Genomic DNA, 26,154 nt, shown 5'->3' on the forward strand with positions numbered 1-26,154 from the left:
ACAGTGAGCAAACACAAGAGCTTGGCAGTTGTCCTGCTTGGTTTAATTGCCTTTGGTGGCTTTTATATCCATCACCTTCTTAAAATCCCTATGCCAACAACCCTGACAGCTTCTTGTCCTGAGGACTTTGGGGGTGATGGAGATGCTGGTACCCACAGAACCTCCTGCATCCACTGCAGCCTCCCAGCATGCTTAGATTTTTCTGAGGAATCCATCCAGGTGTGCTTTTAGAAAAATATTATTAATTTAGCCTTTGGGGGAGGGTGAGGGGGGCATTTCATATCTGCCCTGGCTTTGTCTGAGACCTCTCAGAGTGATCCCTCTGGGGTGGGCAGGCCCTGGCACAGGTGCCCAGAGCAGCTGTGGCTGCCCCTGCATCCCTGGCAGTGCCCAAGGCCAGGCTGGATGGGATTTAGAGCAGCCTGGGACTGTGGAAGGTGTCCCTGCCATGGCAAATAAGCTTTAAGATCCCTTTAGAGGACTTTAAGGCCCCTCCAGTCCAAACCACTCTGATTCTATGATAAAAATTCAGCTTTCCCCTGGCTGCCTCCTGCTCCACCAAGCAATCATTTGAGGGCATCTCCCTGTTCCCTGGAGAAAACTTCCCCATTTTCATGAAAAGCTATTAATATAAATAATATTAATAAGCCTCACCTGCATTAGCAGCAGATGATGCTCCAAGCCTTCTCTCAGGAGGCCTGAGCTCCTCCTGGCACTGCAGCTGGTGACCAGGGGGACCCCTCTGGGAGCACAGATTGCTCCCAGCAGCAGCTGGAGGGACCTGGGTCCGCCTGTGGCAGCTCACAGCTGATCAGTTCTACCATTTTTCTATCTACCATTATTCCCCAAAGTGGAGGAAGGGATCAGGGAGCTGTGGCAGCCTGGATTCCCCCCAGCCACGTTTGGGGAGTGATGCTGCAGGCTGGGAGGTGGCTGGGATGGAGCCTGGCTCTGCACAGCCCTTCCCTGGGGCAAAAAAAAGCAGAAAATGCAGCAGTAATGGGAACTATCTGAGATTATTTTAACTGTCAGATATCAGAAGCAAAGTAAAATGCCCAAATGAGTTGACAGCAGCTCAATTTGATCCCTGCCACGAACTGACTTAGAGCCCAAATTTTTCAGAGGCTGATAATCACCTTGGAATTGATTTTGTACCAAGATACTTTATCACATGTATTTGGTGTGCTTTGATGGGTTTTTTTAAGAAGTAATCTATGTCAAAGTTAAAGAGACTTTATTAGAAGACACATGTTCCCTGCCCTTCTCAGGCTGGGTGTTCCTTTAGGGTGAATCATGGAGAGATGAGGGAATTGCTGGGTGTTCCTTTAGGGTAAATCATGGAGAGATGAGGGCATTGCTGGGTGTTCCTTTAGGGTAAATCATGGAGAGATGAGGGAATTGCTGGGTGTTCCCTTAGGGTAAATCATGGAGAGATGAGGGCATTGCTGGGTGTTCCTTTAGGGTAAATCATGGAGAGATGAGGGAATTGCTGGGTGTTCCTTTAGGGTGAATCATGGAGAGATGGGGGAATTGCTGGGTGTTCCTTTAGGGTGAATCATGGAGAGATGGGGGAATTGCTGGGTGTTCCTTTAGGGTAAATCATGGAGAGATGAGGGCATTGCTCCTGATTTAAGTGGAAAGCCTTGCTCTGTTTCAGGGCTGCAGGTGCCCTCTGCCTTGGTCACACCCTGCTCCAGCCCAGCTGCTCCTCAGTTTCCCCATCCTTTGAGATGACACCTGCAGTATCCTCCTGCCTAACCCAAGAAAAAGAACATTTGTGAATTTTCTGATGTAGGGGGATTTCTCTCACTCCTGGAAAAGTGCTGGTTTTGTCAGGGTAGCCAACTTGTGGTACAAACCCTTAAAGAGATGAACATCAGTACACTCCAAGCTCCACATTCACAGAATCAAGGGATCCATACTGACACCTTAAAACATGGCTGTAATTAAAGTAATATGTAGATGTAGAAATATAATGCCAAATTTTCAGCTGCCTTTTCAATGCTGAAACTTTATCTGGGCGTATTTTTAGGTCTTTCACAGGTTAGTGAGGAATGTAATTATAGGTTTGTATGCAATACAGGATTAGTCCACCCTGTTGGCAGCATTTTGGATAAAACCAGGGAAAATGGAGGGCAAGGCTATTTTTATTGTTCCACACTCCCAGCACATTCTTGTGAAAATATTTTATATTGTGAAAGAGACTGGTCCCCAAACCAGGTGTGACCCAGGCTTGGTGCCACTGACAGAACCAGGGAGAGTGATGGCACTGGGAGCAGAACCTGTGTTCTGTCACCTGAAGGAAAAGGGAAGGACTAAATTAAGTTTCACTTTTGTCTGGACTGGGCTGTTTTGTCCCTGAAATGCCCATGGGAATTTTGTGGATGCTCCTGTGCTCCCTGCCTGCCCAATGGGGGACAGGGTCCTGTGCATGTTAAAACCCCTCTCTGTTACAATCTGAACTTCTCCATTTCTGAACTAAGTTTAGGATTATTTTACAGTGCTGACCCACCCTAGAGGTCTTGTCTTTCAGTTACTTGACAAATATTGCAATAAAAAATCACATTTTCTCTGATGCTATTGTATTTGTGGGGTGCCCCACCAAAGGAAGGAATGATGGATCTGACTCCACGTTCTCAGAGGGTTAATTTATTATTTTATGATCTATATTACATTAAATAATACTAAACTAAACTGTACTAAAGAATACAGAAAGGATACTTACAGAAGGCTAAAAAGATAATAATGAAAACTTGTGAATCTTTCCAGAGTCCCAACACAGCTTGGCCCTGATTGGCCAAAGAGTGAAAACAACTCACAGAAACCCAATGGAACAATCACCTGTGGGTGAACAATCTCCAAACACATTCCACATGAGCACAACACAGGAGAAGCAAATGAGATAAGAATTGTTTCCCTTTTCTCTGAGGCTTCTCAGCTTCCCAGGAGAAGAATCCTGGGCGAAGGGATTTTTCAGAAATTGTGAATGTGACATGATGCTCCAGCTGACCCTTCCCTGCCCTGTGGCCGCTGTTCCCAGTTTTGTTTCCTGGGAAGGGAGCAAAGTGCTGCTCTTCCACTGCTTCTGCCCGTGGTGTTTATTCCCACAGCTGAAACAGATGGGTACAAATCTTTATTTCTGCCTCCTGCCCAAATGAGGACGGTGATTTTACCTGTAATCCATCAGGCTAAAGCAGTTGGAGGGTCATGAAAATGCAAAGGCTCCGAGTTTCAGCGTGCCTCTGCTAATGTCAAATCTTCATGGGAATTGACTTCCCAGGACAAAGGAGCTGTCAGATGAGGGCTGATGCTCCATTAATGGCAGGGTAGGGTGACCCACCCCTGCGTGTCTGCATTGTTGCTGAGGGAAACACGGAGACAAACCCATAATCACCTTTCCTGCATCTCTCCCACTAACACCTCATTTAAGTATATATTTGTCTGCTGATTGATCACAGGATTTTTTTCACAGCACACATTATCCTGCTGAGTGCTTCACATCCTCACTATTCATTGAAGTTTCCACATGATGCTCACCACAGAACAGGAGGCAAATTGGGGCTGCAAAGATAATTCTCCACGGAGCCCCCATCCCCACCTTCCCAAGAGGACAGGGAAATTTGGGGGACCAGCAGGACCTGATCTCCCACTCCACCCTGGCAGTTCTGAAAAAGCCCAACCAAAGCTCCTTAATTTGTGGTGAGGAAAAGAGAGGAAATGGCATTTAATTCAGACTTCACCTGAACTGACAGGATGGGGGGAATGGCTTCCCACTGGCAGAGGGCAGGGCTACACTGGATATGAGGAAGAAATTCTTAACTGGGAGGGTGGGGAGGCCCTGGCACAGAGCAGCTGTGGCTGCCCCTGGGTCCCTGGAAGTGCCCAAGGCCACTGCTTGGAGCTGCTTGGAGCAGCCTGGGACAGTGGAAGGTGTCCCTGCCCATGGCAGGGTGTGGAACCAAATGGTCCTTAGGGTCTCTACCAGCCCAAAGGACTCTAAAACTGCTCCTGGGTGGGGATTTCTGGAGTGGAGATCACCATAAATCAAAGGTATTTTGCAGGACAGCAAAATGATCGCAGCACATCATCACCACTGTCTCTATCTACCATGAAAGGGAGCACTTCACACATAGTTTGCAGTGGAGAATGTGTTAAAACAGGGGGATGAACCAGAGTTAATTTTTTGTCGAGGTTTATAGATTGACTGGTGAGGTGACAGCAGGGTCATCTTGGAGATGGCTGCAGCACATCAACCCTGCTTGAATGTGTGAGTTTTAATGGCTTAATCCACCCTTCGGTCCCAGGGACCAAGCCCAGGCAGGTGGGAGGTGCACAACAATTCATCAGCAAGGGGAAAACACCCCAAAGTGGCACTGAACCCAAAAGGTTTGTGTTTAGCAGAGACCCTGAACCTCCTGGGTAATCTGTCTTGGATAAGAAAGCAGAACCCAAAAAACGTTCAAAGTTTTGTGTCCATTGCAGAGAGAGCTCATCACTGAGGCTGATACCTGCTCATGCAGATCTGGCTGCTGACAATAAACATTTAAACGCAGACTGAGCACACCCAGATTCATGCACTGCTGTAATTCATTAAACAAATGTTGGGTTTAATAGCCCCGTGTCCAAAGCTGGTGCCATGGATGTGCTCAGCTGTGAAATATGCTGTGGAAGTCATTGGTTTGCAAAGGGGTCTAGAAATCTGCTTTCTATTAACATAAAATGGGTTTACAGCAGAAAAATCTCTGGGATCACATTTTTCTCTCAATTATCCCTTCTCAGTGGGATTCCTTGAGGTTTGTGCTGGGTAACTGAGATGTGTCTAAGCTGGGGGGTTTGGAGCTGGGGTTTGTTTTGATCCATTAAGCTTGTATCTCGCCACAGTGATGTAATTCCCCCAGTCTGAGACACTTTATAAACATTAATGGGTTTGTTTTCATGGTCCCCAGGGATGTGCAGCACAGGAAGGTCGCCAAGACCATTTTACCCTCACAGAGAGAGAGATGGGGAAATGTGGCAAGGGGAGAAACAGAATACTCACTCAAATTTTAAACCTGTCCATCCTTAGCTGTGTTTAATTCAGTTTTAAGAACTTGTAAGTTAGCAACTATAGTTTAGTTATACATTTTATTAACTAATAAGTTATTACAGCAGCACCACATCAGCAAGGTTTGCATAAAGATGCTGCTGAGGAAGCTGAGGAAGGAAAGACTTGGTGCTCTGTATTTTATGAGTGAGAGGGGTGTAAAATGCATTTATAAATACATCTTTGCAGAGGGAAAAAAATAGTAGATATTAACAACTGCTGTAGCTTTGATGGGAATCATTTAGTGGAGATGTGCTGGAAGAGACTGTGGAACATGGGCCTGGCTGTGCTTTTCCTGGGGATTGCTGCTGAAGTTGCTGCTCTCTTGGACTGGATTTTCTTGGTGATAAACAGCCATAGAGATGCCTCTGGTGATATTTGGAAAGGGCCAATTGGAAGCTGGCCCTACAGCATGCCAGGGCACAACAAACCTGAGGCACAGATCAAAAATCCCATTTTGGAGATGTTTTTCCCATCACAGAGGGTCCATTTTTGAGGATGTACTGAAAGAAGCTGGTGATGCTCACAGCTCTTTCAGCTGGGAATTGTTCCTGCAAACAGAGATACATGGAGCAGATGAGAAATTAATGTAAATATACAGACAGAAGGCAATTTTTTTTGGAGGAAGTGAGGCAGAGGCAGATAAAAAGCGATCAGCAGAATTTACATAAGCCTTCCCCATCACAGAGGTCATCATTCTGCAGGATGACACATGGAAATTCATTTTTATTAAATTCTGGATGATTATTTAATTGGAAAAAGAAGGATTTAATTGAATCAAGTCAAAGGGCCCTATTAGATTACGTTCAACCTTAACACAGAAGGCTTTTCCCATTTAGTTAAACTAGTTCCTTTGCATATTGTACATATTAAACTATAAAAAGTGGTAATCTGAATAGCAAATTAAAGGGTTTGGAAGGCCTGAATGGTGCTCATGTGCTTCTCAACCTTTTTTCATCTTCTAAATCTTCTCATATTCCCTTTACTGCACTCCTTAGGTTGTAACAAGAGCGAAGATGAGGGGTGGAACTCTCAAATCTTCCTCTATCCCTGTTTATTCCATTGACACACTCTTGAGGAATGGCCTGCCTGGATGTGATGGCACTGCCAGAACACATTGCCCAAAACTGAGGGCGTTTTCCAGATTTTCAAGGCTCCCCTTGCAGCACCTGAGCAGATGCTGAGTGTGGTAAGGTTGAATGAAGATTTGTGACTTCCTGGCACTGGCTCAGGTTTCCCTTGTGTCCTTAGGAAGTATTCCCAATCTCTTCATGCCTCATCTACACGGCCAGGGACTCCCATCCCTTTGGGACACAGACTCCTTGCAGAGCTGTCAACTTCCTGGTAAAAGCTGGAATAAAAAAAAAAAAAAAATTAAAAAAGCATCATCAAAGCAATTTTGGGAAATAATATGTTTCTAATTTTGTGTCTTTAATTAGCTTTTCATTTCAATTCTTTCTTAATTTAAAACTAAAAGGAGTAGGGGATGGAGGCATAATTAATTTCCTAAAGTTTCGTGTCATCCTAATTTTGAGGTTTCCAGCAAAGGCTTGGCCTTCTGACTGGGAGCTGGCACAACCCAGCTGGGTTGGGAATGCCCCATCCTTGTGCCTTTCCTCTGGCTGATATTGCTGGGACACTGTGTGCTCTTTCCAGGAGGAAGCTCAGAGAAATCAAATTCTGCTCTGAGAGACTGAAATCAATTTTAATGGATCCAGCTGTTCCCCAGTAAGGATAAGAGGAGGCATGGGAAAGGGGAGAAAAACTTCCAAGATCTCTTCAGGGGATTTCAGGAAGGCTTGAAAGTAGTAAGGAAAGTTTTTAGAGTGAGGTTTTTAACTTACCCACGAGGCCACAGCCAACTTTAGGACACATTTTTTAAATAACCACGTGCTAATGTAGAAATTCTCTTTGTCAGTAAATTTAAAAAATTCCAGTTCTGACAGTGCAGCAACTCAAGCAGTCTATTATTAAAGTTAGATTGAGTAAGAAACATCATTTGGAATTTGCCTTAGCAGCTAAATGGGTTCTTGGAAGGTTCAAATCAGCTTTAACCTGATTTTTTTATGATAAAAAAAAAAACGTGCTGGTACTTTAAAGCCAAGTTCCTTTTTGCTGAAGCTTTACTTTTATTCAAGTGCAATGAGGAAGTTTTGCATATACAGTACTGGGATTGCACACTCAGGTTATCTGGTTACATACATAATTCTCCCATTTGCAAACACAGTTTGCAGCACATGCTCATGCAAATTAGGTATGAAACTGGGCATTTATCTTGATTAGAATTCAGTTGCTTTATATACTTGCAGAACCTTATCTCATTCAGGGATGGCTGTAGAGATGATGGAGAAAGAATTTCAAAAATTGCACTTATTCTCCTTGTGGGTTGTTTGTTGGCCCTCTGGGAATTCATTAAGGAAAGCTGATATTCTGAGTGCCCTGGTGCAGCACCCAGCTTGGGCTGCAGACACTGCTGGAAACTCCCTGCCAGAAATAATTGTCCCTTGCAAGAGCCACTGTACCATTTCATGGAATAAATGCTACATTTTCTCTGTTTTACAATATCCAGATGGATGTAAGGACTCGATGCCACTTGGCAAGGACTCATTCCTTTTGACTCTTGGAGAGCTGGTTGTACCCAGCACCCAGATCAGACCTGAGGTTTTGGGGGATCCAGGCTGCTCTGGTTGGTGTTTTTCAGCAGACTGACACAGCAGATTTTCCCCATTTCTGTCCCCAGAAGCTGCCTGGGCACTGTGCACACAGAGAGCTCCTGCAGAGCCCCATCCTGCAGTCCCTGGGTGTGTGGGATGGTGATGTGCTCCTGCTTTACCTCAAGTCCAGCCTCTCCTGGAGCCATCCCTGCAGCTCTCAGGAGCAGCAGCCCTTTCCTATCCTTTTCACTGCATTTTGAATCAGGGCTCTGCAGTGCCAGTGCTGCACAAGGACACCCTGAAGTTCAAAGAACTGCCCCAAATTCTCAGCTTGTTCAGCCAAAAGCCTGAATTTAGGCAAATATCGGAGGGTTTAGCAAATTGTGCTGGGCTTTAGTCACAGGTCATGATTTTCTCTGACTTCCCCCTAGCAAGAGTCCTGGCTCCTCACTGTGCATCCCACACCACTCCTGTTTCTGTGAGGCTCCCACCCCACTGCCATGGGGGCTCCTGCCCAGCTCCTAAACCCATTTGTGAACTTTTCCAGGTACAGGTGGCTCAGGTGACAGCTCCCAGCATGGCTGCCTGCAGATTTGGGATGCAGGGATGGAGAGGGGAGGTACAACCACGTGGGCCATGGTCTCCAAAGCATCCCTGTCTATGGGCTTGGTGTGGTGGAAGGTGTCCCTGCCCACGGCAGGGTGTTGGAATGAGACAATCTTTAAGGTCCTTTCCAACACAAATCACTCTGTAATTCTACAATTTCACTTCAGTGAGGATGAAGCCATCTGCAGGGCTGCCAGGGGCAGGGTGGCAGCTCTGCAGGCTTGCTGCAGCCCTGGCAAACACACAAGAGGATCCCTCTGAGGGATGGATAAGGCACAGGGAAACATCCGCGCTCCCTCTAGCAGTCGCCAGCGAATGGATGAAACCAATAATTCTCGATTCTTCACCCTGGGTTCGTGCCACGTGAACCGCCACTGTCAGAGCTCCTGCACTAGCGCTGCTGCAGTGCTGACAGCGCTCAGGTGGCTCTTTCCCCCCCGCCCCAAAATCCTTCGGGGCGATTTTTGGAGCCCGTTTTCCTCCACCTGCTGCAGGCAGCTGCCGGGCACGGCCACGCTCGGGGTGAACCCGGGCTCAATTGGCAGAGCGGTTCCTCGCTGGTGCCATTGTGAGCTCGCCGCGGGCACTGCAGCATCCCCGCAGCACCCCTCAACTTCCCGGGGGGGTCTCGCTCCCGGCGCGGCGCGGGCACCGCAGGCTCCCCCCGCTCCTCACGGGCGGGACCCGCCCGCCGCAGCCGCGCTCCCTCCGCGGATGCCCTCGGCCGAGCTGCCATCGCCTCCGGCACGGCCCTGCCCGGCCTGCCGGGGGGGGCAACAGGTAGGGGGCACCCCCACCCCCCGCACAACCTGTTTCTCTTGTACCCCCTCCGCACAGCCCCCCCTCTTTCCTCTGCGCACCCCTCGCAGAGCCCCTCTGCCCTCCCCTTCTCCCCTCCCTTTGTCCCCCTGGCAAAGCCCCCTCCCCTTGCGCCGCTCCCCCTTCCCCTCTGGGATCCCCCTCCCCTTTGTCCCCCCGGCAGAGCCCCCCTGGCACCCTCCCAGCCCCCTCCCCTGGCGCCGCCCCCTCGCGCCGCCCACTCCCCTCTCGCTGCTCCCCTCCAGCAGCCCCTGCCCCCTGCCCAGCCCGGCACAGCCCCCTGCCCGCCCCCCCGCCGCTCCCTCTCTCACCTCTCTCTCTCTCTCTCTCTCCTCCTCTTCCTCCCTCCCCCCAGGCCAAAATCCTGCACATGATGGACGACAACAAGCAGCTGGCGCTGCGCATCGACGGGGCGCTGCAGGCGGCGGGCCAGGAGGTGACGGCGCTGCGCGCCGAGCTGGCGGCCACCGGCCGGCGCCTGGCCGAGCTGGGCAGCGACCCGGCCATGGAGCACGGCCCGCACGGCGCTCAAGGTGGGTCCCGCCGCGGGCAGGGGGCGAGGGGGCTGCGGGCAGCCACGGGGGGACACTCCCGGCCGCCGCCTCCGCTCGGTGTTATTGTCCATTGTTTATTTTTGGGGGCGCCCGGCGCGTCCCGTTGCGGGTTCCCCGCTGGGCTCGGAGCAGGGTCCGTCCCTGCCGCGCTGGGCTCCAGCAGCCCCGGCATGAGGAGGGAACCCCCGCCCCAAATGCTCACAGCCCCCCGCATCCTCCCGCCACCATCACCGCCCCCTCTGTTCCCATCCCCTCGCCGCACCCCGCCCCGAGGTTCCCCCCGGCCGGCTCTCCCCGGTAATCCCGCGCCCTCAGCCGGTTTCGTAATTCGGTAGGAAAGCAGCCATGTTACCGCCGCGATCCGCGCTCCGCGCTCCGGCCCCGCACGGAGCCCCGGCCCCGGGGCTCGGACCGGCTTGGAGCTCGAACCGGGCTGCGGGGCTCGGGCTGCGGAGCTCGAACCGGGCTGCGAGGCTCGGACCGGCTTGGAGCTTGGACCGGGCTGCGGGGCTCGAACCGCTTGGAGCTCGAACCGGGCTGCGGGGCTCGGTCCGCGCCTGGAGCCCACCCCGAGCCCCGGCAGCCCCGGCGCGGGTGTAGGGGGTAGGCTCGGACAGCCCCTGTGCCAGGCACACGCCCCCTCTGCCCCCCGCACCCCTGAAAAGTTGTCTCCGGAAAGTGGGGTGCAGGGGGAGCGGGAAGAGACTTTGAGTGGTGCTTAAGGAACTGAGCCCGAATCGCTCCCGTAGTACTCGTGGTGCTCTCGCCAGACTGAAATTCAGTTTCCTGTTAATCAAAGTGTGTTGCCATCGCTGATACGTTTTTATTTGAATGCTTTTGTATTTTAGGGTTTATATTTCCCAAATAATTACGGGCTTGCATGACAGTTTACCCCGAGCAGCCTTGATGTCAGAACAAAAATAGTGCGAGCCCTCCCCTTTCCCGATAACTGAATTTACACCTGTGTGATAAAAACGTCAGTAGCTGTTATTTACTCGTTACTTATTTACTGTATCCCTTGGTAGGGTGGTTCGGCGCTATTTTAAATAACAGTTGCATTTTGATGAAGCCCTTTAAGGGTAGCATAGCGTTTGGCGGGGCATAGCTGCTGCCGGCAGGATGTAATCACGGAATTACAGAATCATAGAACACTTTGGGTTGTAAAGGATCATAAAGATCATCTTGTTTCACCCCCCCTGCCACGGCTGGAACTGATTGGATTGATTTGCCGGTGTGTTGTTGTTCGTGGCAAACTGACTTAGAGGGATTAATTAGTGGTTTTATTCCATCCAGCTTGTGTTTCACTGTTTTGGTAGTGGGGGTGTGGGGTGTGAATTCCACTCACCCGGCTGAGCTTCCCGGTGGCGGTGGGGATGTAGGAAGTGAAGTTACCTGTGTGGCCAGGGATTTTCTGAAATGCAGAGGCTGGGATCATCTCAGCCACCCTCTGCTGTACACCACAGCCAGGCTACTGAGGCTCTTTTGCTTTCATAAAAATCTGCTGAAAGGGCAGAAGGAGATGCCAGCCTCCATCCCTCCCGGTGGAGCTGGGGCATCAGGAATGCAGATGGTGACACGATGTACAGGGCATGCATGTGGAAATGCAGGCTTGCAGCCAGGAAAGCAGGTAAAACCCTTCAGCTGCTCGTGCTCACACTGATTTCTGCAGGTGTGTTCAGTGTTTGCTTTCGTTTCCTCTCCAGGACGCTTCTGGGGAGATGCACGTTTCTGCAGCCTGTCCTGGCAGGGGACAGGGGGGTGTGTTCTCTGGGGTCAGGGCTTTTTTTGTTTTCCTCAGAGGTTTTCTAATCTGTTGAGTGATGAAAAAAACTCCTCTTTGTGTTCCTTTACTATCAGCATGCTGGAAAACAGTTGGTGCCCTGTAAAGGTGCCAAAGAAATGCGCTCAGTTCCCCAAAGCCTGCGTGTTTCTGCTTATAACTCTGATTACACCTGCTTTGGAGTTGTGGGGTCCCTGTGATGGGGGAAGGGGAAGAGTGGCCTCACCCTCAGCTGGGTGGGAGGGTGGTACCTGCAGCTGAAGTTTCTGGAGGGTTTGGTCCCACTCTGTAAGCTGAGAAATTTGGCTCAGCACGCTGATGACTCGCAGTGAGGAGAAAGGACGCTGCCACAGCAAGGTGTGACTCCATGGCCTCGTGGCTGTGAATGAGTCTTTGTCTTCCCCCATGAATTTAATAAGCTGTTATTAACACTGTGATGTATGCAGCCCTGTGCCACTGGTGTTGTAACAGAAGTCAGTCAGTTCAGTGTAAAATCGTATCTAAAGAGTGTTTTGTCTGTCATGCTTAGGAAGGAAAAGGGGGAGAGTACTTGATCTCTGCAAAACCCACTGAGTAGATTCACTCTGCTTTGTGTTTCCTCCCTAAGTTTGGTACTATTGTTTATATGCTGCCATAAATGCTCTCCTACATCACTCTGTGTTTGTGTAGACAGGCCCAAGATATCTATAGTGAGCCATATGCTTTTCCTCAAGGATTTTGAGACGACGTTCAGAAGGATGGGGTGAAAACAAGAAGCTCTGAATAGCTCTGCTGTTGTGTGTCTCCTAAGTAGGAGGGCTGCCAAGCTGTTTGATTTATGCAAATGCATTAAAGGCAGGCAGGAGGATGGGGAATAGGGTGGCAGCCTGCAAGTGCAGATTTGGGGTGTGCTGGTGATGCTCAGTGGCAGGTGGGTGCCTGGCAGGGTCTGCTTTGGTCCAGGAGGAAAAGCCTGTGCTGGAATCATCAGCTCCCTTTGCTTACAGAATCCCAGAATGGTTTGGCTTGGAAGGAACTTTAAAGATCATCCAGTTCCAACCCTCTGCCACAGGCAGGGACATCTTCCACTATCCCAGGCTGCTCCAGTCCCCATCCAGCCTGGCCTTGGACACTGCCAGGGGTCATGGGGCAGCCACAGCTGCTCTGGGCACCCTGTGCCAGGGCCTGCCCACCCTGACAGGGAGAATTCCTTCATGTGGTGGGCAGGAGCTCAGGGTCACAGTGCTGCCAGCAGCTGCTCCAGGTCAGTCCCAAGCTGTATGGAAGGAGGTGAGTGTGTGTCTCTGTGCCACGCTCAGTCAGTAATTAATACTGAGTATGTCAGATGTGTTATTTGTGTAATTATGGTGCAGCTTGAGACAGCTGGAGGTAATAACTCTGCCCCTTTTGTGCACTCTGAGACGTTTTTTCTGCTACAATGTGCTATTTTTGCCATTGCAAGGTATGTTTTGAGGGCCTCTTTTCCATAATTTTAATCAAAACTGAAAGAATTCTGCAAAGAGGGGGAGCAGGATGGTGGGTGTGCGTGGGTAGGCAGGAATGGAACTTGTACATTGTTACAGTCCTTAGCCTAAGTGTTAATCATTCAAACCTCTCAGCCCTGACAATCTCTTTTAACCAGTGAGTTAGCTGGGAAAAGTATTTTGGCTGCAGCCTCTGTCTAAACTTGGATGCAGATCAGGGTGGAAATCAATACTTCATGTCCCCAGCTTTTAGCACAGCAATTACAGGCAGCACTGGTAACATCTCTGCAGCTGTGTGTCAGCACCCTCGTGTTGGAATCCCTGCTTGAATTTGTACTGCTTGAATTGATTGTGAGCCAGGGATGTGCCCAGTGCTCTGGGGTGGGATGCTGGTAATGACAGGGGGATGCAGCAGAGCATTGCTGTGGAGGGTCCATGCTGAGCTGTGACCCCTGTCCATGCTGGCTGCACCTCTGGGCTTTCAGAACCTACAGAATCACCAGGCTGGAAGAGACCTTCAAGATCATCGAGTCCAACCCAGCCCCAACACCTCAACCAAACCCTGGCACCCAGTGCCACATCCAGGCTTTGTTAAACACACCCAGGGATGGGGACTCCAGCACCTCCCTGGGCAGCCATTCCAGAGCTTTGTCACCCTTTCTGTAAAAACTTTTTCCTAATATCCAACCTGTATAATACACCTGTATTTTCAGCAGTTTGGTTTCCAGCAACATCTGTGTGGAAAACTGAAGTCTGGTGGTGCCTTGCCATGCTGCATCAGGCGTTTGGTCCGTTCAGCCTCGTGTTTTTGCTTTAGTCTCCTTCCCACATTAAATGGAAAACACCTTAATTAATTAATGTTGGTAAAGTGCTTGAAGATGTAACACGCAATCAATGGCTAAGTGTTGTTAATAACACCTCACTCAGCGTTTGGTTTGTCTCAGTTCTGATTTCAGAGTGGTGCTGGCACGCTGTGATCCCTGGCTCCTGGCCTGTGGTGGTGAGGATTGGTGGTGTTTGCCATGGATGCTGCCAGAATTCAGCTGGGGATGGGGCAGGAGCTGCACCCTGCTCCTGCAGTAAATAAAGGGTTGCTCATTGCTGTGCTGGTATCTCAGCACATGCAGCCTAAGAAAGGTTTCAGTTGTACCTTGGTATGTGGTGATGCCAAGGGGCTAGGAGGACCTTTCTGCTCATGACAGCCTAAAACAGAGTTTTTTCTTTTTCTCTTTACTCTTTGATCTCAGTATCCTTTCATAGCTACAATACAAGGACTTTGACTTTTGCCTGGGAGGCAATCAGTTACCTCTGTGCTGTTGCTATTTTGTGAGTAATCATCTCTGGCTGTTGAAAATGTACCATTTTCATCTCTTCAGAAATCTTCCCTGCTATTTGTTCTTCCAGAGCTGGCGAGCTGATACTGTAAAGAAGCCTGAGGAATTTGGATACTGCTGCCCAGTTGGGTATTGGGAGCATTTTTGTACCATGCTTATCAGCAGATCAAGGTCTTGCTGTACCATTACTCTTTCTAATAATTTCCTACTTTGTTTCCCTTTGTCCTGCGTAGTTCAGGGAGCAACTTGTTTCATGCTCTAAAACAATTGCCTGTTCTGGGAAATAAATCTGTGCTTAGCAATGTTCCCATGGCTGCTTTAGACACAGGGAACTGCCTGCTGATTACACTCCAGGTCCCTGCTATATCTTAGTCTTTGAAGATGTTCATTTAAGTATCTTTTCTGGAGCTTTCTTATTCAAAGCCTCATCTGGCATGGTTAACATAATATTTAGATTATCATTGCTTTAGGCTTTGTCCAGGAGAGTTAAAATGAAGCTTCTAAGGATGAGTAAGCTCAAATAAACTGAAGTTGAAGGAGGACTTAATCCAGGGCTTTTGACTCACCAGTTTGAGATATAACCATGAAAATGGTGTTAGATTTGCAGGTGGGCAGAGGGACATAGAAATAAGTCTCAGTCTTAAGTTGGGGAGGATTGGATATGATTTTGTGGGTTGTGTTCAGGCACTCTCAGATATTCACTGGTGGGGCTGGGTGTCATCCAAGAGGACAGTCTGTCCTCTCATTACTTATTCTTTTTCCTCCAGATAAATCAGTGGACTTGGTGTTCTCTGTCCCTGGGGCTGAATATGGAATTCTCTGAGATGCCAAAAGAGGCTTTACAGCCTTGAGCAGGAGCTCCTGGTGCAGCCTTGGGCTGCAAACACCTTTCCTTGAGTGGTCCCTGCTCCTCTCTGTGCTTCAAGTTCCTCACTGTACACCAGGCACCGAGCCCCAGCACCACGCAGAGCAAAACTTCAGCCTCCAGCTTGTTAAAATTCAATCCTCAGGATTCCTCATGCCAGCAAAGCATGAGATCAGGGCTCTGCTCCTGACACAGCATCTGCAGAACCCTGTGCTCATTACACAGCAGGCAGGGCAGGGCAGCAGCCACACAGAAAACCCCAGGGAATCAGTCACCCAGAGGGCTCCTTTTTCAGCCTGCATCCTCACCCTTGGGATGCTGAAGGCTCAGGGGGTTGCTTCTTGTTGCTTTGCAATCCCTTCCTGGTTTTCATTTCTGTGTTGTTTTACCTGAGCCTTTATGGGGAATGGTTTTGGATATTGAGATGGATTTTGTGGCACCTCCAGCTCAGTTATTTTGGTGTTTGGAAATGTGTCCTGTGGTAGCAGGAGGTGGGATGGGTTTAGCTTTTTTTAAGGAAAAAGAAGCAGTCCCACCAGAATATGGAAATGGAATAAATGCTTTTGAAAGCTTTGAAGCCTTTTGTGTAGTCAGTTTGTCTGCAGGAGTTGCAAAGGTGAGGAAAATCTCTTCCTGAGGTTTTCCTTCTGCACCCAATGGTAATTGGAGGCTTGGGGATGGGATGGGGAGGGTCTCCAGAGCAAGAGACTGAGGCTCAGTGTTGGGAATGGGTTGAGATCTGAGGGAGCTGAGGTGGCAGAGGCTCTCCAGGGGGATCATCCATCCCTGCAGAACAGCTTTGCAGTGCTATTGGTCATGATTGAGCATGACACTGGCTCCCAGGGGTAAGCTATCCCCTCAGCCCTGCTCTAGCTTCCATAATCTGATAAATCACTGATTCCCTAATCTTGTTAGTGCTCTCCTTGCCCAGATCCCTGCAAGGAGCTCTGGGATGGGGACAGGGCTGCCCACAGGTGATGCAGGCTGCTGTTTCCCACCCAGACTCAATGTGGGTGGCTTTTGGGTCAGGTTTCTGGTTTTCAGCTGGGCTTGATGAAGTGATGTGTCTGTGTCTGCAAATTGCTGAACTGCAAAGACCTCTGCCTTGGAGTGCAGGAGATGAGCTGCAGCAGAGAAATGTTTTTGCACAGAGCAATTAGTGAGAAATGGGGTTTTGTCAGGAGGATTTCTGACACTTGCTTGGTGGGAGAGCTGCAGTGGGCAGGGCTGTGTTTGCACAGAGAAATGGGAAAATCTCTTTTGCTGTTGCTTCTCAGATATGTGGTCAGGCACAGATTTTAAGTATATTATGTTAGAATTTGCTTTCAGATCACTTGGATGATGGGAAAGGAGCAGAGGTGCCTACAGAAAGGTGAAGGGGAGTGTGGTGGCATCCTGGATCTCCTGTGGGCTCAGAGGCTCAGGAGTTTGGGAGAGGATCAACCTTATCATTGAAGAAGGACGAGGGACAGAGTGATGCTCTGCTATCATGTGCTCCAGGTCTGGGCTTATCTTGTCTTGGAGCATCATCCTCATCCCTTGCTGCTTCTGCAAATGTTTTTTCTGGAAGGAGCATCTCTTCTGAGGGCATCCATAAATCCATTTCTCATACATTTTGGTCCTTACTGAGTCATTCTGGCTCACGTCTTTTCATGCCACTTCTTTCCTCTAAATTAAGATTTCACAGATTTTAGAGGCTGTATCTGGGAACTGAGCCTTTGGGTTTATCTGACAGGGAGCTGATGTGTCACAGCCTTTCCTGCTGCTGTCCTGTGCCATCTCTTCTTTGTTGTCTCACTTTGCTGGGTGGCACCTGGGGGAGAATCCCAAACCTTTCCATCACCACCTTTCTCATAGAAAGTGTGTTCTCCCTCAGTGGGGAGTTAAATCACCTTTCTGCAGAAAGCAGCATCTATTGGAGGTGGGGAAATCGTTGTTTGGTGTGAATTTGTGGGATGTAAAGAGAATAAGGGAGTACAATAATGTCCTGATGCCTATCTGCAGGTTTTTCTCTGACTCTTTTTTGCAGCAGCAATGAAACCTGGAGAGCTGTTGTAGCTGGGAAATGGTTTTTTTGCAGGAAAGGTGAAACAGAGCTTGTACCTCTGCTCCAGCAGATTGAGGCCATTGCCTGTGTTTGAAACTGAGAACCTGAAACTTGAACCTTTTGAGTTTCCTTTGCCTTTTAATTCTTATCAAATCATGCTGTTTGCAGAAGTGGACTCTCATTACTGTTTAATTTCAGCCAGAACATGAACTTGCTAACTACTCCCTCAGTCACTGGACAGCTGGGGAGTTTTCCAGTGGTGAGAGCCTGTGAGAGAGCACATGATGGAGATGATGGAGGATGAAGGCTGGCAGAGCACCCACACTGCTCCAGCCTGTTGCTTTTAACTAAACTGTGCACCATCCTCCTTGGAAATCCACGGGGAAAAGCAGCACAGGATCACTGTTGGTCATCATCAGCTGAGTGGGGACCCCAGAGCTGGGGTTGGGCAGCAGCCATGCCATGGCTAATCCCCCAAAATCAGCTTCCTTGCTTTCCTTTAGCAGTAGAATATCCCAAATATTTTGGGAATATTTCAAATCAATTTGCTTAGCTTTGGCCTTGTCTGCTTTTTCAGGTGTGCACAAGAGTATCTCAGAAACTCAAGGGCTGAATTAAAAGGTATTTGTAAGGTTCTGCTTTTAGTCCTTGACTGGTTTGAGTGGTCTCTGTCCTCCCATCATAAAATGGTATTTTTTTTTTTCAGGATATTTCCAAATGTTGTAAGATATGGTTCTGGGTCTAAATTTGCTGCAGGCACACAAGCACAGGAAGTGTTTGCCTGTTTTCCAGGGAGATTTGTTCTATTAGGAGTGGAAAGCAAAGCAAATTGATTTGAGGAATAGATTTGAGGAACTTACTTTTGATGCTAAAGATTTAGATGGTCTAGACACTCTCTTAAGCTGCAGAAGAGGAAAAATACCATGTTAGAAGAGAGCTGGAGGACTGCTGTAGAGGTTTTAGTGGAGCACACTGAGATTTTCAGTAGGAAAAGCTCCAAATGCAGCTGCCCTGTGATGGGGCAGGCAGGAGGGCACAGCAGTGATGCTGAGGAGACCCTGGGGGATCTGTTCCCATGCTGGAGCCCTGTCCTTCTCCTCAGCAAGGCTGTGGGCATGAGCAGAGCCCAGCTCAGAGTTCCTTGCTGGGCTTTTGATTCTCCCCTGGAACTGAACAAGGTCTTTGTGTGATTTGGTAGAACAGCAGCACATTCAGAAAACAGATTCCTCATCCTGTGATGGTAAAATATTCTCTCTGTGTGTGTGTGTTCATCATTGTTTGTTCTAGCCTTAAATGCACCCAATTATTTGTTTTTATGTTCATCAATTATTGCATTATCTGCTCCAGCAGAAGCTGTTGTTTTATCCACCACAGATTCTTAACATTAATTCCTTGACCTTTTATATCCCCTCTAGTATATCCAGAGCTGCTAAATGGCTTTGCCCAAATTTTTTTTTTTTTTTTCTGCTGAAGTGATGGCTCAGGCAGGAGCAGAGGAACCATTTCAGGTGTGCTCCCCACCACATTTGCATTGTGTAATTGAATCTGCAAAGATCATTTTTGTCATCCTTGGGAAGGGAGCTTGTTTTAAAGCCACACAGGGTTTGCTCAAATGAGCTTTAGTTTCCTGCATGATCTCGTTTCGTGGTCAAGAGAGGTCCAGAACTGACAGCTCAGGGTGAAAGGGCTGATTAATAGGGTTCTTAAATTTCCATGAAAAGCAGAGGGAGGTGGTGAGGCCAAAGCTGTGCAGCTCCTGTGGGGGGAGCTTTGAAAAAACCTCATAGTGAAACCACAGAAAGGCCACATATTTAGTGAAAAACCTGTATTTAACATCAAAAACTTCTGGTTTGGGCTAGCACATTGCAATATAAGCAGAAACTTTGCAAGACTCATTAACTAGAAAGTGCCCAGGCAGTTGTGTTGGCTTCAGGATGGATTCCTGCAATGCTGCTGTGCATGGGTGCTGTGGGTGGGTGAGGCAGAACTGGCCTGGGAGCAGAGGAGCTGGGTGGATTGTCACCACAAGGGTCCCCTTTGGGATGTCCCCAGCTCACTGCAGCACTGTGTGCCCCAGTTCAGGAGCTGCTGAGTGCACAGGCACCAAAGGGAGGGGCTGGGGTGAGCAGGGCGTGCTGCAACAGGGCTGAGGAGCTGCCACCTTGCCCTGCTCGCCCGTGTTCTCGTGCCCTTGTCACTGCCTGGCTTGGCTCCAGCTCTGGGACTCACTCACACTCCCAGGAGTTGCTCACAAGGTGTTTGAGCCCTGCTGGAGCTGTGGGAAGGCGTGCAGTGGCCCCAGGCAGGTGCTCCAAGAGTGGCACTGACAACAATCTGCTGTTCCTTTGCAAAGGAAGCACTTTGCATTCTGCCACCTTTGCAGAGGTCCTTTTTATGTGCTTCTCCTCCTTGGACATGCAGCATTTCCAGGGGATTTGGGTAAATGATGTAATTTAACACATCTCCTGTGCCCTGCATATCGCTGTCATTCCTGAGTGCACTCATTAGGGAGCAGTTTGATTTTGGGTGTAATTCCTCTGACAGGCACATTTACTGAACATCTTTGATTCAGCATTTCACGTGTGGCAGGATTAATGGAAAGCACTTTACTAAAGAGGTTTGAATACCTTGTAGGTTCCTTGAAGATTTTTATTTTTTTTTCATTTAAATGGAGCTGTATTATCTTGGGCTGGGGTTTTTTTTGATGCTGTTGTGGTTTGTGGACTGAAGTGTTTCCTCTGCTGCCGTGCACTGGGGTGACTGTAGGTCCTGGAAACAGGATGCAAAATCTGAATGTATGATTGCAATTATATTTGTTTTATTTTGGTCAGGGAAACATGAATAAAAAGCCTTGAGAGCTCTACCTGTTAATTAGCATGACAATACCATGGTAAGGACCACTTTGCAGGATTAAAGCCCCATATTCAGATAAGCATTAAATCTGCTTGTTGGCAGATGAACAGTGCAGATAATACCCAGGAGCAGAGCTGGCTGGGCTGTCAGTGACAGCCTGTCCATACTGAGATGTCAGCACAGGTTCCTTTGGCCCCATCACGATGTTCAGTCAAACCTGGCTCTGCACAGACACGTTCCCAGTGGATTGGAATATTGTGCAGGGAGAAATCAAGTAAACCCTTCATGGTGAGACCCTTTAAGGGTAGCCTTGGGAGCAGTAAAAGCAGCATTTACACCCCTAAGATGTAAATTTGCAGGGCTGTACCTATTTTAGAGCCCTTATCAGCCTGCTGATACACCTGGTTCTTGAGCACGTGGGATTTGGTGCTGCTGGTTTCTATAATTCTGAAGGGTTGTTTCCACCCTTTGGTACCACCTTTACACCAGGAGGTGGCTCAGGGTTAGGATTAGGAGAATTTGGTGTGAGGAACCAGTTTTTTGCTGAACCTGTGGGAACATGTGTGACCTCATCATGTGTGACCTCATGTGTGAGGCTGGAGAGGCCCCTTTGTGGCTGCAGGGACCTGTCCCTTGTCAAGACACAAATTTGGCTTTGGGTTCTGGGTTGGGGTTCCTGCTGCAAGAACCTGCCCAGAGTCACCTCAGCTGGGTGCTGGAAGTCACCCAGATACTTTCAAAACTGCTGGGGTTGGATCCTCCAGGTGTATCAACCTGCTGATACACCTGGTTCTTGAGCACGTGGGATTATGGTGCTGCTGGTTTCTATAATTCTGAAGGGTTGTTTCCACCCTTTGGTACCACCTTTACACCAGGAGGTGGCTCAGGGTTAGGATTAGGAGAATTTGGTGTGAGGAACCTGTGGGAACATTTGTGACCTCATCCATGTTTTTGCTGCAGTGGGTCCATCCTGTGAGGCTGGAGAGGCCCCTTTGTGGCTGCAGGGACCTGTCCCTTGTTGAGACACAAATTTGGCTTTGGGTTCTGGGTTGGGGTTCCTGCTGCAAGAACCTGCCCAGAGTCACCTCAGCTGGGTGCTGGAAGTCACCCAGATACTTTCAAAACTGCTGGGGTTGGATTCTCCAATGTGCTCTGAGCTGGGAGCAGCTGAACTTCTGGATTCTCTCAAAGGAAGAAAATTATCCAGGCCTTGAAGACTTGCTGGGATTTATTCCGGTCCCTTTTAGTTGCAGCTGTGCATAAGGGCTCCAAATTGAGGGAATTTTGCTGAACTGCAGTTTTTTGTGAGGTAGCTCTCATTTGCTAATTCTTTTCTGGTTGTTTCTGCCGATGTAAGTACAAGATTATTCTGCAGAGATGTTTTTCATCTTTCCTGGACTTGAATCAGCAAATGAGTGTTGATATCCTTGTGGCAATCTGGTGAGGAGAGGGGAAGCAAAAAATGCTCTGAAGATCATTTTGCTCATGCTTTTATGTATCAGTGGCCAAAGCCACTTTCCAACCAGTCTTGAGTGAGAGGAGGGATGGATATTGTTGGCTTCAAGTAGATGGATGTAGTGCTGGAAGTAACTGGTAGGAAGTTAATAAATATACCCTGGTTGCTTTGCAGCACTTTTTCAGCTTATCTTAACTTTCTTTAAGTGTGTGTGCACAGTTTAGAGGGTAATACCATTAATTAGAACAACAGGAAAGACTAATGTAAGAGTATAACCCTCTTTAGTGCGCTGGGTTTATCCCTGATTAGCAGAGCTGCTGTGATCTTATGGAAATCTGTGTACATGTCATTAGGAAAGTAGGATTAAGTGGGTAATTAATAACACCAAAAAGTTTTCATTGTTGAAAATGAGTAAAAAAATGTAAGGAAAATAAACTTTGATTATAGATAAAAACATAAAGTTTTTTTCTTTATTCCAGTCTGCCAGGAAACAAGGGTGGGAGGAGGAGGCATAAGTTACCACATGTGAAAAACGCCAATCACTTGTTATTAAAATTTTAAATGTTTAATAGTATAAAAATAGCAATATAATTAGAGTAATAATAATTTTGGGCAATTTGGATTAGGACAATATGAGACAACAAAAACAAAGAGTTAGGGACAGTCTGGGTACCTCTTTCTGGGCAAAATAAGCCCAAAAAAGGACCCATGTTAACAGAGGATTAACCCTTAAAAGCAACAGCCTGTTGCATATTCATACATCTCATATATGATGCATAAATTCCATCCAAACACAGGATTCTGTCTGGGCAGTGTCAGCTTCTTCCTCTTAATACTAACAGCATCTTCAGGGCTGAGTGAGGCAGGAAGAAGTTTGTTTCTTCTAATAAGAGAACAATAATTTTTTTTTTCTCTGAAACATTTAGGTGTCCTGTGGCTGCTATCTTGGTGGGAGTCCTTTCTTTAGGAAAAAAATATCCTACATAGCATAGTTTCTATTTTAACCTTATGTTATAACCTAAAACTATATTTAACACACCACTTAAGAAAATTAACCCAGCACAACTTTCTAACATAACCCATATAATATTCATTTTAATATTTGCAAAAAGCCAATCATAAAATCCGCATTTTTCACGCGCAGATGCTACAGCTGAGGCTCAAAGTAAGCCAGGGAGGATGCCCAAGGATTGTCCTGGGCAGTGTAGAGCCAATTCTTTGTGAATGTTGCCCAGAATAGTTCTGGGTAAAGCCGAGTGTGCTGCTGCAGCAGCTCTGGGCTCCTGGGCAGAGGAGGGCTGTGCTGGAGGGTGCTGCTACCCCAGCAGGGTTGTTCTGGGTGGTATTAAAAGTGTTCTCACGATGAGGAGCTGGTCAGGCACTGCACTCTGCGGGCACGAGCACGGTGTCTGTCTGTCTGTCTGTCTGTGTGTGTGACAAGCGCTGCTGCCATCATCCTCCTGATGAGGATCCTGCCGGGCTGGGAGCTGCACACAGCAATTTCCTTCCTGCCTGTTTATTCAGGCAAGCCTGGGCTTGTTTTGGGACTTTCTTCACCTCTTGTAACTGATGGCTGGCAGGGAGGATCTTGTGATGAAATCTTGAATGTACACACGTATTTTATAGGTTTAGGTTTTTTTTAATTTCTTTTTTATGATGGAGAACAGCACAACCAGGGCTTGTCTTGGTAGTTATTTCACCTCTTGTAACTGATGGCTGGCAGGGAGGATCAGCTACTTTGTGATGTAATCTTGAATGTACACATGTCTTTTATAGGTTTCGTTTTTTTGAATTTATTTTTTTATGATGGAGAACAGCACGACCAGGTTTTTGCAGAGGGTGGTACCTGTTCAGGAATTTTAATCTTTGCTCTTCAGCATTTCTTTGAAGCTTATTTGCACAAAGGTGGCACTTTTAACCTGTTGCACAGCTACCCTGTGCCTTTCCCTGCTCTCCTGCTGTGGAAATGAAGGTGTGCGAAAATGCCAATCACTTGTTTTTAAAATTTTAAATGTTTAATAGTAATAAACTGGTTATAAAAATAGTAATATAATTAGAGTAATAAAAATGTGGACAATTTGGATTAGGACAATATGAGATAACAGAAACAAAGAGTTAGAGACAGTCTGGGTACCTCTTTCTGGGCAAAATAAGCCTGAAAAAGGACCCACGTTAACAGAGGATTAACCCTTAAAAGCAACAGCCTGTTGCATATTCAACTCACACATGATGCATAAATTCCATCCAAACACAGGATTCTGTCTGGGCAGTGTCAGCTTCTTCCTCTGAATCCTGACAGAGTCCTCAGGGCTGAGTGAGGCAGGAAGAACTCGAAAATCATAAATAAATAGCAATAGATTGCTATAGATTGAATAGAGAGCAATAAATTCTTTTTCTCTGAAAGATTTAGGTGTCCTGTGGCTGCTATCTCAGTGCGAGTCCTCTCTTTAAAAAAAGCATCTTACATAGCACAGTTTCTATTTTAACATTATGTTATAATCTAAAACTATATTTAACACACTACTTAAGAAAATTAACACAGCATAACTTTCTAACATAACACATATAACATTCATTTTAATATTTGCAAAAAGCCAATATAAAATACACATTTTTCACAGACACAAAGCAGCGAGGTCCTTATCAGCGCCTCGCCGATAAACCCGGGCACAAAAGCCTTGGTGGGCACCCACATCTCCTACTTACTTGGAGATTAAAAGCTCCTGAGGCTTTTGGTTTGTTGTGAAAGTTAATTGCCAAGCCCTCGGAGCTTGGCAGGGCTCCCACGGCAGGCGAGACTCGTCACGCCGGAGCCCCGGGCAGGTGCGGGGCCGGTCCGGGCGGGTCCGTGCGGGATGGGCAGGGAACGGCTCCTCCCCAGGGCTCTGCCCCCGACCTTCAGAGCCGGCACAGGAGATGCTCGGGACTGGGGGTGCTGGAATGTCCCCAGGAGCAGCAGGAGATGCACGGGACTGGGGGTGCTGGGATGTCCCCAGGAGCAGCAGGAGATGCTCGGGACTGGGGTGCTGGAATGTCCCCAGGAGCAGCAGGAGATGCACGGGACTGGGGGTGCTGGAATGTCCCCAGGAGCAGCAGGAGATGCACGGGACTGGGGGTGCTGGGATGTCCCCAGGAGCAGCAGGAGATGCTCGGGACTGGGGTGCTGGAATGTCCCCAGGAGCAGCAGGAGATGCACGGGACTGGGGGTGCTGGAATCTCCTCACGGGCAGAGGAGATGCTCAGTACTGGGGTGCAGGAATCTCCTCACCAGCTGTAGGAGATGCTCGGTGCTGGGGTGCTGGAATCTCCCCACAGGCAGCAGGAGATGCTTGGTGCTGTGGGTGCTGGAATCTCCTCACAGGCAGAGGAGATGCTCGGTACTGGGGATGCTGGAATCTCCTCACCAGCTGTAGGAGATGCTCAGTACTGGGAGTGCTGGAATCTCCTCAGCAGGAGCAGGAGATGCTTGGTACTCAGAGGTGCTGGAATCTCCCCACTTGCAGCAGGAGATGCTTGGTACTGGAGTGCTGGAATCTCCTCACAGGCAGAGGAGATGCTTGGTACTGGAGTGCTGGAATCTCCTCACCAGCTGTAGGAGATGCTTGGTACTGTGGGTGCAGGAATCTCCCCACTTGCAGCAGGAGATGCACGGGACTGGGGTGCTGCTCTCTCCCCACCGGCTGTAGGGGATGCTCGGTACTGGGGTGCAGGAATCTCCTCAGGGGCAGAGGAGATGCTCAGTACTCAGCCCCTGCCCTGTATAACAGCACAAGGTGTGGAGGGTGGTGAGGGACACTCATTAAACCTGTCCCTCAAGCACAACCCTGAGAGCTGTGCTCATGGTCCAGCTCTCCATCCCATGGACAATGGGGCATTTCCCCACCCCAGGGCTACTCAAGCCAATGCTTTTGGTGAAACACACCCTGGGGTGCTGGAATCTCCCCAAGGACAGCAAACAGAGCATTCCCGATTTTAATCTCCATTCTTCATTTAAAATCAATAACAACACTGCCCTGGTGGTATTTTTCTACCCGAGGTCTGGTGAAACAAAAGTAAATATTACTGACCTGCCAGCACAAATGAAAGGAGAATGAGAAGCAATGTATGAAATGGGTTGTCAGCCAGATTTTGTTTTTCTGTATTGGTCTTGTGCCATTTCTGTGGAAGAGGCCAGAGACAAAGTTCTCTTGCATAATGCTCTCATCACTGGAGTCTGATTGTATCCGACTGTCACGGATGAGGATGCTGTATTTATGTCTCAGTGAATTTCATCCCTCAGTTTGTGTGCCCTCTGACCTCTGGGGAATATCACAAATCCACTGTTATGGAGTACAATGGCACATTTGATTTATCAACTCCAGTAATGATCTGGTTGAAGGGAGAAACAACACATTAATTAAATTCACAACTGGTGATAAACGTGGCATTGCAAACACCAGGCAGGAGAGTGATTTAGGGTAGAAAGGTAGGCAAGGGATGGCAAACTGGGAAGAAAATGCCACCATGCTTGTGGCAGCTGGCAAAAATGTGGGGTATTGTATTTGTGGGGTGCCTCAATGCAGGAAGGAATGATGAATCTATGTTTTTAGAAGGTTAATTTATTATTTCTGATACTATATGATATCAAAGAATATTAAACT

General features: G+C 48.2%; 1 protein-coding gene and 1 long non-coding RNA gene across 3 annotated transcripts in view; one reads left to right on the forward strand and one right to left on the reverse strand.

The window, feature by feature from the left end:
• Nucleotides 1–26,154, forward strand: part of KAZN (kazrin, periplakin interacting protein) — a 225,562-nt gene that overhangs the window by 123,539 nt on the left and 75,869 nt on the right. The window contains exons 1-2 of one of the 2 annotated variants that reach the window (XM_077190178.1): nucleotides 8,976–9,123; nucleotides 9,518–9,695. In XM_077190178.1, coding sequence (XP_077046293.1) covers nucleotides 9,058–9,123; nucleotides 9,518–9,695 — 244 coding nt within the window. In that variant the 5' untranslated portion in view covers nucleotides 8,976–9,057. Of the gene's footprint in view, nucleotides 1–8,975; nucleotides 9,124–9,517; nucleotides 9,696–26,154 lie in introns of those variants that run through there. The other variant, XM_054647839.2, reaches the window with a different exon arrangement.
• LOC129129786 (uncharacterized) lies at nucleotides 5,238–9,599 on the reverse strand. Its single transcript, XR_013185097.1, has 2 exons — nucleotides 9,474–9,599; nucleotides 5,238–6,434 (listed from the first exon to the last, which is right to left on the reverse strand). It is a non-coding gene; the product is annotated as an uncharacterized LOC129129786 (long non-coding RNA).

Source organism: Agelaius phoeniceus, chromosome 24 (assembly GCF_051311805.1).
Source record: "Agelaius phoeniceus isolate bAgePho1 chromosome 24, bAgePho1.hap1, whole genome shotgun sequence".
Classification (NCBI taxonomy): Eukaryota; Metazoa; Chordata; class Aves; order Passeriformes; family Icteridae; genus Agelaius; species Agelaius phoeniceus.